We start from the raw sequence: 13,179 nt of genomic DNA on the forward strand, positions 1-13,179 counted from the left end.
AAAAGTAATTTTGACAACTAAACGTAAAATCAAAATGATCTCTTTTTCATTCACGACCAAATTCAAGTTTTAAATTATACCCAAGTTACAAATCGATCTGAAATATATTTCATTACATAAACAAGAATTTTAATAGAAAATTATTTCAAATTTAATTTTTTCACTTTTCACAAACTAAACCGTAGATTATTTACCGCTTACACATAACGTCTTCAAATAGTACCACCCACCCACCTGTCCGGCAGTCCGGACTTAAATTTTCCCACCACTCAAACATTTCAAATTTCAAAAACCACAAACCCCCTCCCCTCCAAACAACCCTTACTATATAAACTCCTCATTATCCCTTTTTCTCCTCTCACATTTCTCACACAGAAAATCCACCAACTATCCTCTCCCTTTCTCCTCCCTCCTTCGAACGAAACCCTAATAAAATGCGTGAAATCCTCCATATCCAAGGTGGCCAATGTGGCAACCAAATTGGGGCCAAGTTCTGGGAGGTTGTGTGCGCGGAGCACGGGATCGATTCCACCGGCGCGTACCATGGGGAATCGGATATTCAACTTGAGAGGGTAAATGTCTATTATAATGAGGCGAGTTGTGGGCGTTTTGTACCTCGTGCTGTTCTTATGGATTTAGAGCCTGGTACTATGGACAGTGTTAGATCTGGGCCTTATGGTCAGATTTTTAGGCCTGACAACTTTGTTTTTGGCCAGTCTGGTGCGGGGAATAATTGGGCTAAGGGTCATTACACTGAGGGCGCTGAGTTGATTGATTCGGTTCTCGATGTTGTTCGTAAAGAAGCCGAGAATTGTGATTGCCTACAAGGTGCTTGTTAAAATGTTTATTCATATTTGATTTATTAACTTGTGCTGGTTGTTTTTTATTGTTGTGAATTTTATTATCTTGTTCATTTGAGAAGCGTAAAATTGTGATTGCTTACAAGGTGTTTGTTAGAATGTTTGTGTATTTCTGATTTATTAAACCGTGATTGCCTACAATTTGTTTGTTTTGAATGCTTATGCATATCTTGATTTATTAACTTGTGAGACTGTTTTAAGTTCTATGATTCTATTTATTGTGAAACTGAAAATTGTTAGTGCCCACGAGGCTTTCTTTAAATGTTTATGTTTATGCATATCCTGATTTGTTAACTTGTCGACTGTTTTTAATATCACAAGTGCTATTATTATGTTAATTGAGATGCTGAAAATTGTGATCTTCTATTAGGTTTTTGTTTATATGTCTCACTTATCCTGGTTTGTTCATTCATGGTGATTGTTTATTGTATCGTAAGTTATATGGTTTTATTCATCTGAGAAGAAGAAATTTGACAGCCTTTGAGGCGTGTTTAAATTTTTATGTGCATGTTGATGAATCTATTCATGGTGATTTATTTTTATTCTTTTCAGATGAGCTTGTAATTTCCTTTAGATATATGAATGTAGTCTATGTTGTTGTAATTACCTTAATCTATGTCTGGCATTTTGTATATTCATGAATGAATAATTGAGAGATTTAGAAAATTTCTAGCTTTAGAGAGACCAGATTTGCTTTAAAAGACGAATTATGTAGCGTTGAATGAATGATTGGTCATTAAACCGAGGGTCCTAAGTTGATTGTATCTGTTTTAGATGTTGTGCACAAAGGAGCTGAAAGTTATGATTGCTAAAAGGCGTTTTCTTGACGCCTTATACATATCATGATCTATTGACTTGTGGGCTTGGTTTCATTATCAGATATTCTATTGTTTTAGTTATTTTGTTATGTGCTTGAGACCTCCTCTCCCCACCCCTTTTTTATACGTTCACATATTCATTCATGCAACATTGTTGTTTATGTTTGGAAGTTCTATTGTTTCATTCATATGGGATGTGCTTGAGCCCCCCCCCCTCCTTATATGTACACATAGTCATACACGCACCTTTGTTGCTTATATGTGAAATTGTATGCAGGGTTTCAGGTGTGCCATTCCCTGGGAGGAGGGACTGGGTCTGGAATGGGGACACTTCTCATTTCAAAGATAAGAGAGGAATACCCAGACAGGATGATGCTGACATTCTCTGTTTTCCCATCTCCAAAGGTCTCGGACACTGTTGTAGAGCCTTACAATGCAACCTTGTCTGTTCATCAGCTTGTGGAGAATGCAGATGAGTGCATGGTTCTTGATAATGAGGCACTCTATGACATTTGTTTCCGTACCCTCAAACTTACAACTCCTAGCTGTAAGTATCCTTGATTCATACGAATGACATCTGTGTAATATCCTTGGGGTCTATTTCAACTTGAGACATGATGATAGAGTCTTCACTGTGTTTTAGGGTGTCTGGTTTTGAAACTAATTTTCTCATTAGGCCCAATAGCCTCCCCAGAATTGTGACCATTTTTATTTATATTTTTGGTCTTACTTTCTAAAATCTAACACCCAATCAATCTTTCATGTATTGAGAATACTGAATGCTGAATACATGTTATCTCAATAACTAAACTATTTATAAACTAACTGGGAAACCATGGCCATCCTTGAGATGGAAATAAAACATTGTGTTTCATCAACTGGTTATTCTTATATATTTTTCCCTTTAATTTGCATCCATAACTAAATTTTATGTAGTGTATTTGCTTAGCCAACCCCAACTCATTTGGGATTGAGACATGGTTGGTTGGTTGTGTTTGCTTAGCAACAATTATGACCAGTTAATATGCTTTATGCTGAGGATCATTTGTTCTGCAGCTACTTTGAAAATTTTCCCTTACCTGATGGTGCTTTAATATTCTAACAGTTGGTGATCTGAATCACTTAATATCTGCAACCATGTCTGGAGTTACTTGTTGCCTCAGATTCCCTGGCCAGCTTAACTCTGATCTGCGGAAACTTGCTGTGAATCTCATTCCTTTCCCCCGTCTTCACTTTTTCATGGTTGGGTTTGCTCCACTTACCTCACGTGGTTCACAACAATACCGAGCTTTATCTGTCCCTGAGCTTACTCAGCAAATGTGGGATGCGAAGAACATGATGTGTGCTGCTGATCCTAGGCATGGCCGCTATTTGACAGCATCAGCTATGTTTAGGGGGAAGATGAGCACCAAGGAAGTTGATGAGCAGATGCTTAACGTGCAGAACAAAAATTCATCATACTTTGTTGAGTGGATCCCCAACAATGTCAAATCAACTGTCTGTGATATTCCACCAACTGGTCTGAAGATGGCATCAACTTTCATTGGAAACTCAACATCAATTCAAGAGATGTTCCGTCGTGTCAGTGAGCAATTCACAGCCATGTTTAGGAGGAAGGCTTTCTTGCACTGGTACACTGGGGAAGGAATGGATGAGATGGAGTTCACTGAGGCAGAGAGTAACATGAATGATCTGGTCTCAGAGTACCAGCAGTACCAAGATGCAGTAGCAGATGAGGATGAAGGATATGAGGATGAAGAGGAAGCATATCATGAATAGTGTGCTGATGCCTGGAAATCTTATCTTATATTTTAAGCAATAGTTCCTTTCAACTGTGGATGTAACCTCAACTACCATACCCATAGGAGGAGATTGAACTTTAGTAGTGAAGAGAAAGCGACTAACCTGTATTTTTGTTGAACTTGTCTCACTATCCTTTAATTGCAAATTGAATATTTTGTTGCTTATGCTAAGATGTCTGTGATTGGTTGATGATAATGCATGTTGTACTTGGTATATACTTCTAATACCTACATAATGTCCAGTAGAATGTTTGAGCTTATGATTATCACGGTTATATACATAAACGTAAGATGTTAGACACAGATACAATTGCTTTTATCTTGTCATATAACTTTCGTGTGTCAATTGATCTTGTTATTTGACTTCTAGTTTGCCAATAGGCATTCGTTAAGGTTTACCAACTTTTAGTATTTACTTTTAGCTTAACTAGAAAATAGATTAAATATAATGAATCATCTAAAAGTTGAATATTTGGCTCGAGCGTATCGAATAGAAAATGAGATTCCAGTTTGCAACGTACCTTAGTGCATCTGGAATTAAAAGAAAGACACATGGCAATTGGAAGATCCGCTGAATTGTCATCGAAACAACGGAAGAAAACAAATGAAATTCACCTGTGTAAAAATGGATTAATTATAATGAATCATTTAAGTACTGAATATTTGAATTGAGCAAAACAAATACGAATTATTTTATACCGTCGTTTGAGATTGTCGTTGATTGAATGGACCGAGTAACTTTGGTTTTTAAGTCAATCTTTTGTGTGTGTATAATACAAATATTTCTTCAAGAAAATAGAAAAATGAGATTCCAGTATACAACTTCACTGAGTGAATTTTGGAAAATAAAAGAAAGACAAATGGCAATTGGTATTTCCGCAAAATTGTCCTCATTGAAATAAGGGAAGAAAACAAATCCAAAACACCATTCTGCAGGCTTTATATTTGAACAAGAAAAGGTCTCCATTCGGCTGACTATGCAAAGACAAATCACTTCCACACTGCCAAATTCCAAACATAACAACAATTTAAATTAACCAAAAATAATAATGAATCTAATCTTTATACACTGATCATATTACGTAAAGAAAAATTAAGATAAAATTATGTAAAAGCCAATTTCATCGTAGCTTCAAAATATGTAAATTTTATTTCAAATTTTTTAAAGATTCTATGTCTGAATTCGCGATCAAAATTAAGAATTTTAACTCTCAAAATCCGAAAGTATCACATAAATTGGGAAGGAAAGAGTATTCTTTCACGAAACAAGCATTACCGGTTGGATAGAAAGTAAATACCAATTTGTAACACGAAGTAAATACGTAAAAGTGCGACAAATCATAGACCCAACCCACTTACAAACTGAATTATGACAATTAAGCGACACTATTTACACAATCCAATGCAAAGGCACTAGCAATGTACTATAACCATTACTGGTAATTTAAAAATTATTCGCTCTATCAGTATGTATAAATTATATCCAAAACGAATTCCACAATGATTGAGTGGCATTTCTTATTGGACTCATCTGAATTCTGCCTATATAAACACCCATTTCTCTTCTATTTCTAATCACCAGCAAATTCTCCTATTGCATTTTGTACTTCCCCTAAGAAGAAAGCCTTCAATTCTTTACCAAATATGGAGCTCATTATCTTCCTTGTTTTCTCATTTCTCATCCATGGAGCTCTTGGTAATGGTATGTATTCTTCTTTTATATATTGTTGATAAAATAATCTATATATCAATCTTAATAGGAATACATCTCCATCTTCATGTACAGTCAAACCTCTTATAACAACCTATTTGTTTCGATATTTTTTGTCTGCTACAGTGAAGTGCTATTATTATAGTATAACATAAAAATGGTTCCAAAGAAAACTTGGCCATTATACTAAAATGTTATTATAGAAATATTTGTTATAGAAAAGTCTAACTCTCTCTCTATATATCAAATAAAAGAAGGAGGATCATGAGATTAAATCTCCATCTAGTGCTTGGTAGGTTAGGTAGTTGTACAATATATACAGAGGCAGATTTAAGATTTAAACTCTATGGGTTCAACCTTTAAGGTTCTTACTACTGAACTCATTATATCCTTAAAGTTATGGATTCATATCAATAATTTATTACGATTTTAGTAATTTTTTGCATATAAATTTGTACTCCGCGTCGAAAATTATGGGTTCAATTGAACCCGGTGTTATAGGGCTAATACCAGTGGCAGAGCCAGAAATTTATTTTCAAACTTGAAAGAAGTGAAAAAAATTCTCCAACAAGGGTGTTCAATATATGTCATATACCTCTAAAATCTAATATTTTACCTATATACGTAGTGTAATTTTTCGACGAAGGGTGTTCAATTGACCACCTTTATGAAAATGTAGCTTCGCCCATGCTACATACACCCCTATATATATATATATATTGTGTGTGTGGACAAAATTTGTATCTGTATTTCCTAATATTATTTGAAAAATGTAGGAGAAATTGTATGTGAAGATTTGTCAGTAGGAAAGTGTGCCTACTCAGTTGCTTTCTCAGGGAAAAGATGCACTTTGGAGACTTATGAATCAAGCGAGGGAACAACAGGATATCAATGCAAGACCTCAGAGGTAGTAGTGGCTATTAATGGCATAGCAAATTGGATTGAAAGTGATGAGTGCATAAGTGCTTGTGGAGCTAATAGAGACTCTGTTGGCATTTCTTCTGATTCTCTTCTTGAATCAAGTTTTACCTCTAAGCTTTGCTCCCAACAATGTTACCAAAAGTGCCCAAACATTGTTGATCTTTACTACAACTTGGCTTTGGGAGAAGGTATTCCATTTCTTAACTTTCAAAGTCTTTAACTTCTATGTTGTTTTAGAAGGTTTACACTATCCGATCACCTAAAAGATAATAACAGTCTTTTCTTGCTCCCCAAGAAAGATGACTAGAAACTTCCCATTAGGAACGACTTCTGTCTTTCAGGTTGTGTTGTTACAAACCAGACTGTTCTAACAGGGCAGGGGAGACATATAACTAATCTAATAGCACAATACAACTATGATGGGGCAATAGTGCAAATAAGATCACACTGAATGTGTGGAGGATATGGTAATCGTCGATAACAAGTGAGATTAGTAACCTACCAGAATAAAGCAGGTAATTTGTTCCGGCATGTTAAAATACACCGATAGTGTAAAGGTTTTTTGAACAGTCATCTAAGTTTAACTTTTAAATATTGACAGCGTTAAAGAACTTTTACACTATATGGTTACCAGATAACTACTAGAAACTTGCTACAAGCGGTTAAAATATGGACTAAAACCTTTAATTTTTAGCAAACTTTGGTAATTAAGCTATACATTTCCTTCTTGTTTAAGTAACAAAAAACATTGCCCCGAGTTACAAACGTTATTTTAACATTAAATTGTCTTATGGCTCCGAGGATACAACTTATAATAGATGCTTACAATTCAACCTGCAACGTAATTGAGTTTGAATATCTTGATTATTGTCAATTGGCTATTTATGTAAAGATCCTTATAATATTTTGTGCTTTGTGGCAGGGGTATATTTGCCAGCATTTTGTAAGGGGAAAAATTTAAACGGACGCCGTGAAATGAGCCAAATCCAAAGTTCAGGTGCAGCGTTGGCACCAGCCTCGGACGGATATGGCCGTCAATTGACTGAAGGACCCGCCGCCAGTACTGGATACAGCGGCGAATATGGCCGTCAGTTGAGTGAAGGCCCTGCTGCAAGTCCTGCCATCACATTCGATGATATGGAGGCTGCTGCCCCATGGTGATTCTGAAGTAATGTACCATTTCTGATCATGAAGCTTCTCCAGTATAATGTGGCCATGTTACTAAGGAGTTCATGTTGCTCTGAATTTTCCTTATTGTTGTTTGCTTTTACTTGCTAAATAATCTAGAAATATTTGGGGATTATTTTACTTTTGTTGTCATATCATCTACTTATGTATGAATTTTTATTATTATTAATCTGATCCATTTTCACTTTTTTTTTTCCTTTTCCTTATTAATGAATGGAAGTTATGCATGAAGTGATACAAACAATGTCTCGATAAATCTAGCTATTAAAAAGAACGTAGAAATAGATGAAGATTGATACAGGAAATAGAGTAGCCTTCTCATCATATTAAAGGAGCGTAGCGCTGTATGAGGCTCATATAGTAGAATAAGTAAAAGAAAACTTAAGGTCACACAATAGTACTCTTGCAAGAAGTAGGATGTGCTAAGGATCAACACCTTTCACGCAACCTTCTTGCCCCTTGTCTCAAACTTAATGAAAACCGTAATCGATCATCAAAATTTCTTTTAAAATTAAATTTTGAGTTAATATATAAAAACACACACTAAAGTATAATTGCTTTGCGAGTTTCATGTCTAAATTATGTGGTGCTTTTATTATTCCCTGAACTATTACTTTTCAAGGTTAAAAATTGTACTTCTTAGTTTTTAGGGGGTTATTAACCTTGAAAAATTAGAGTTTGGGGGGGGGGGGGGATAGAAGCATATTTAGGTATGAACTCTCAAAGAGTTCAAGGGGTCTTTTATATAATTCAAAATATGGAAGAAACTGTAGGAACTCTGAGTAATGTTTCGGGCCTTACGTTTCGCCTTATGTTAAAGTAAAACGTCTTGTTTCACGCCCCTTTCAAAACGCGGAATGTGATATTGTGGAACTTAACTCCCAGGCTATCTGGCGGATTTGGCAACGAAGCATATTAAAAATATAAATGACGTATCTCTATGCAACTTGACACCAACTGTGTATACACAAGAAGTTGCATTTGTCTAAATACGTATTAATCCCATATCCTATATATTTTCCATGACATCATCACTACTTAATTACATGACATTGGAATGAAATTTACATGATTAGTGTTGTTTTATCTATTAACATGTTAATTAATAATACTATTGATATAAGTTTACCAATTAGTACATATTATAAAAATTACCTTATAAGTAATAATTATGTAGAAAGAAAATTTGCACTAGTTAAACTCTCGTTCAATATTTTCTTTCGTAAACAACAAACCCAATATAATCTCATAAGTAGGGTCTGTACGCTGACCTTGCTCTACTTTGAAGGTAGAGAGATTGTTTCCAGTAGACTTCCGGCTCAAAGAAAAATGAAAAAAAAGTAATAGCAACAAGCAGTATCAACAACAAGATAATAAGAAAACGAGTGAAAGGAACTTGTAGTAATAGAAAGCTAACAATAGTATCATACAAGACTAACAACAATACTATATGGGAAAGAAACACTCTCGGCTACCTACTAGTCTTCTATCTTAATTCTCGACCTCCACACGTTCCTATGAAAAGTCATGTTCTCGGTACGCCGAAGCAACACCATATCCTGCTTAATCACCTTTATCCCATACTTATTTGGCCTACATCTATCTCTCTTCTGATCCACCAAGGTCAACCTCTCACACCTCCTTACTGGGACATCTGTGCTTCTTCTCTTCACTTGCCCAAACTATCTAAGTCTCGCTTCCCATATTTTGTCTTCCACCTGGGCCACCCCTCCCGACCTGAATATCTTCATTCCTAATTTATGTTTTATACTTCTGTTTACCCTAAAATTCGAGTAACAATTAAATTTGTATTGTGGTTTTAAAGATATGTGATTTAATCTAATACTAACTGATAAACAAGGAATCAAGTGTATAAATTAAAGAGTAAAGTAAGTCGAACCAGTGTTTAAGCAAGTCTAAACCTCGAGTTGGTATGACCTCGAGGTAGGCTAGTAAGAACAATGAAATAATAAGACAATTCTGATGAATAGCAAGCAAGAAAGAGAAGAATATATATTCCTTTGTCAATGATTGATGCGTTACAAATGATTGGGATCCCCTTATATAGTAGGAAAATCCTAAATAAGGTACACTTCTAATTATAGTAGAAAATCTTATTATACAACTATCTAACCGCCTAGTACAAATCCGTTTCGGAATTCACGCCGTGAGCTTAGGGCCACTACGGGAATCTTGCTCTTTCTGTTAAGAAACCATAACGGTATTATCTCGAGATTGGTCATACTTGGCCTCGGTGTTCATCGAGCACTTCGATCTTCTAGTCTTGTACTCCACCATCGGGCTCGAGCCCGGTCTATTTCGAACTTATTCTCGAAGCGACCCCTCGAGCATATGAAATCGGGCCTACCTAATTTCGAATGTACAGATAGTCCCCATGTTTCTTAGAGTAAGATGATAAGACACGATTTGATCCTCGATCCCCTGATGCCTCGATCATGATGTCAATCCCGTGACGACAGCAACATAAGTGGTTGAAAGGCCACATCTGCATAGTTCCCAAGGTCATTAATTGAAGGCGGCTGATGGTCAACCATTAGCTTTCTCAAACCGTTGAAGCGACCACTATAAATAGGTCAATTCCACAACTTTTGCAATCTTTACTTCTCAAACCTTTCCCAAATCTTTACTAGCTTTTTCATCTTCTTTGAGCCTATCCTTTTCTCAGATTATGCTTGTTGCAACACCAACTTCTTCTCTTCTCTTGAGTTTCACAACAGTGATGGCTAAAACATCTAAAATGGTCCATCAGAAAGAAAAAGCCTCCTCATCATCGCGGCCGGCCGATGGTAGAATGACAGCGACACCTCGTATCGAGGAGTGCATTCCTGGGCCATGCAAGTTGTCTTCCGATTTCAAAATCGATAAGGCCACATCAGTTCCAGGTCGATGCAAGCCCATGTCCCAATACATCTTCTCGATAACTGAAGACGATCTCGATCAGGTAAAAAATGACTACAATTGGGAGGATAAGGAGGTGGCGATTCCTTCCCCTGAGGAGGACATCACCACCCATGTGGAAGAATACTTAAGCGTACATACTTATCCTTTCACATTGGGTCCCGTAGATCCAGTTATTATTGATTTCTGTCACCAATATCGGGTGACCCTTGGCCAGATCTACCCTTCTTTCTAACGCATTGTCAATTTGCTCAAGTATTTTTCGAGCAAGGTCGAAGGGATGTATTTTACCCTCAACCATCTGATTAGGCCATACAACCTCTCCTCTATCAATGTGGGTTGATAAAACTCCAGTGTCGATCCTCGAAGGCGCTGTTCTCTAGTATCGATGAGGACAAGGACCAAGGATCGATGGTTCGATTTGTCCGAATCAAGACCTCTGACCTAATTCCTACCGAAAAGATGCCATTCCCCGAGAAATAGAACATGAAACATAAGTACAACCCCATCGATGGTGCTTACTACTCTGCTTTCTCTATTCTTCTTCGATCTAATTTCTTTTTGATGGTGCAACTTCCCCTTGGTTTCCTGGTGCGATTCTGGACCTCGCAGGTTGGGTTCGACAACTGGCCTCCACTTCTTCACATGCTAAATGCTGTTGGTGCGATTTGGCCAATGGTCGGTGGGAAGCTAAAAACCATGATGAGTCCCTCTGTTCATACGTTGACATTTCTTTGTAAAATACTTACTTTCCTCTTGTGCAGGCCTCAGAGACGCTATTGTTATGAGGCCGCCTCCGCTCGGTGAAGAGGAAATCCCGAAGCCAACCAAAGAGAAGAAAAGAAAAGAAAAAGGGTTTCTCCACCAAGTTCCTCAAAGCTCAGAAAAAATAGGGCACGCAAGCCTAGGGCCATTCCTGCAGCCTAATCTGCTGAAGTGGTCCAACAATTTCATGATGACGAGGAAGAAGGAGAGGATGTCGAATACTTGCTGGTAGCTCGGAAGAGGGGAAGCACTAAAGCTTCAAAGTCCACCTAACCGGCGACGGATGATGCGGTTCAATCTCGAACCGAAAAAATCTCGAAGGGTAGCTCGAGCAGAGTCCTCGAGCCATCGGGTGATAAAAGTGCACTTCATCGTGAAAAACACATGGCGGGTGAGCCCGAAGGGCATGATTCCGAGCCCCTCCAAAGAGAAGAGAATGTCCCAAGTGAATCACTTAGGATAATTAACATAGATGAATCGCCACTCGACCCTGTGTTCTCTGAAGGGTAGTTCCGAGATGCCCGAGCCATGAAGACTCCCGATGTGGGGATAACCCTCGAAAGGAATGATATTTTTCGAGAATGCTTTATGGGGGTCGAAGATGGTCCCGACCCGGATGCTTTGTTTATTTTTGACGAAGCTCAGCGGCTTCTTAAACAAGTAAGTTTCTGCCTACGTAATTATGTTCGTATTTTATTCTCGTTTTTCTAAGTCTGACTTCCTTCTTTGTGAGAAGGCCATGACACTCCATCGGTAAGCGTTTTCCAAATCTCGAGCTGAGCTTGCTGATGTGAGGCCAAAATTAAGAAGCTCGTAGAAGAGAGAGACAGCCTCAAACTCCTCTACGTTCAAAAAGAGGAGGAGATTAGGGAACTTCGAGTGGACTTGACGAAGGCTCATCGAGAATAGACTGAGATCATTGAGTAGGTAATGTAACCTTTTGGGAGTTTGTTATGTGTTTATTTGACTTAGCAACTAACACTTTGACTTTGCAGGTCTAACAGATGGGCGAGCTGGTGGAGCAGCTTCGAGAGGAGGTCAAGGCGAAAGAGGCTGAGAACCTGGGATGGAAACAACATGTGGATCGTCTTGCCTTGGAGAAAGACACGCTTCAGGCCGAGCTAGCTTTTGTTGAATGCCAACTTCAAAATGTGAAGGGGGAAAGCTTGGCCCGGAGCAGGAAGATTGATGAGCTCGAAGCTAAGTCAGCCGCCAAATTTGCAAAGGCTAAATCTGAGGCGAAGACATTTGTGTCCTCTTATCGAGCTGACACCGAGGCTGCCAACATTCGGGCACAAGAGATCTCTATTGCTGGTGAAGTCAAATTGTCATGCGCTGTCAATCACCTCAGGCGACAATCCCGAAGAGAGACTCTCGAGGAAGTGCATGCTCGTGGCTTCGACCTCTCAGCTGATATTGAAAAGGCAAAAACTTTGGAGGATGAGTCTTCCACTTTACTCTCCGATGATGAAGACTCTGCTAGTGGTATCGGGAGCGGGGGAGATGAGGATGAATTCCCTGAGGGGGAGGTTCTCGAAGATGCGGCTCCCAAAGATACAGCTCTTAAAGTAGACTAGGCCCTTAGGATTTTGTTTTCTTTTTTGTGTAAGGCTCATGTGGGCATTGTAAATTCTTTTCATGTATATAAAAAATTCCTTTTCTTTCCGTTCCGTCTCCGATTTGTTGTAAAGTCTGCTTCGTTTTTGTTTTGTGGAAATTTTTGATGTTACAATTTCAACAATCGAGTGAGCACTGACTCAGACTGAGAGTAAAACAAACCCTTAGGGTTTTAGTAATCGATGGTCAATCTTATAATATAATACCTCTTAAGGTTTTTTTATGAATCCTCGAGTTATGCTTAAGTTGATTTTATGCGAGCTCGGGATGATGGGACCCTTTGGTCCGATTTGAGTGAGAATAAGATCTCGAACTCTAAATGTTTTGGTCCTTAGGCTCTTTTAGGTTGGGCCGATACGACTTTTAAGAGATGGATATTATTTCCCCTTTTCAGCTTAAAGACTTAGTAAAAATTTCTTTATGCCTTGGCATGCATTTTTTACCCATTGGGTTTTCTGAGGGTTTAGTGTCGATTGGAACCCTTTTGTTTTTTGTGCCTTAGTACAAGTTTGTACTTGAATAATTCGATACCTCTTAAGATTTTTCGAGGGCTGATTTTATTGAAGCCCTTTGATTAT

At 37.9% G+C, this 13,179-nt stretch overlaps 2 protein-coding genes across 2 annotated transcripts; both read left to right on the plus strand.

Moving 5' to 3' along the window:
• The first annotated feature begins 340 nt into the window (after positions 1-340).
• LOC104215786 (tubulin beta-8 chain-like) lies at positions 341-3,651 on the plus strand. Its single transcript, XM_009765685.2, has 3 exons — positions 341-828; positions 1,956-2,225; positions 2,784-3,651. Exons 1-3 carry the CDS (start codon positions 435-437, stop codon positions 3,455-3,457), a joined length of 1,338 nt encoding a protein of 445 aa, XP_009763987.1. The 5' UTR covers positions 341-434; the 3' UTR covers positions 3,458-3,651.
• A 1,328-nt stretch (positions 3,652-4,979) lies between these two features.
• On the plus strand, positions 4,980-7,495 carry LOC104215785 (uncharacterized). Its single transcript, XM_009765683.2, has 3 exons — positions 4,980-5,182; positions 5,968-6,300; positions 7,035-7,495. Exons 1-3 carry the CDS (start codon positions 5,125-5,127, stop codon positions 7,271-7,273), a joined length of 630 nt encoding a protein of 209 aa, XP_009763985.1. The 5' UTR covers positions 4,980-5,124; the 3' UTR covers positions 7,274-7,495.
• Positions 7,496-13,179: the final 5,684 nt, after the last annotated feature.

This window comes from Nicotiana sylvestris, chromosome 2 (genome assembly GCF_000393655.2).
Source record: "Nicotiana sylvestris chromosome 2, ASM39365v2, whole genome shotgun sequence".
Lineage (NCBI taxonomy): Eukaryota > Viridiplantae > Streptophyta > Magnoliopsida > Solanales > Solanaceae > Nicotiana > Nicotiana sylvestris.

Bases quoted from the DNA above. Each gene is read 5' to 3' on its own strand.
- LOC104215786 (XM_009765685.2), top strand. From the start codon at position 435: ATGCGTGAAATCCTCCATATCCAAGGTGGCCAATGTGGCAACCAAATT. The intron at 829-1,955 runs GTGCTTGTTAAA...AATTGTATGCAG, and splicing joins GAATTGTGATTGCCTACAAG to GGTTTCAGGTGTGCCATTCC. The intron at 2,226-2,783 runs GTAAGTATCCTT...ATATTCTAACAG, and splicing joins CAAACTTACAACTCCTAGCT to TTGGTGATCTGAATCACTTA.
- LOC104215785 (XM_009765683.2), top strand. From the start codon at position 5,125: ATGGAGCTCATTATCTTCCTTGTTTTCTCATTTCTCATCCATGGAGCT. The intron at 5,183-5,967 runs GTATGTATTCTT...TGAAAAATGTAG, and splicing joins CCATGGAGCTCTTGGTAATG to GAGAAATTGTATGTGAAGAT. The intron at 6,301-7,034 runs GTATTCCATTTC...GCTTTGTGGCAG, and splicing joins CAACTTGGCTTTGGGAGAAG to GGGTATATTTGCCAGCATTT.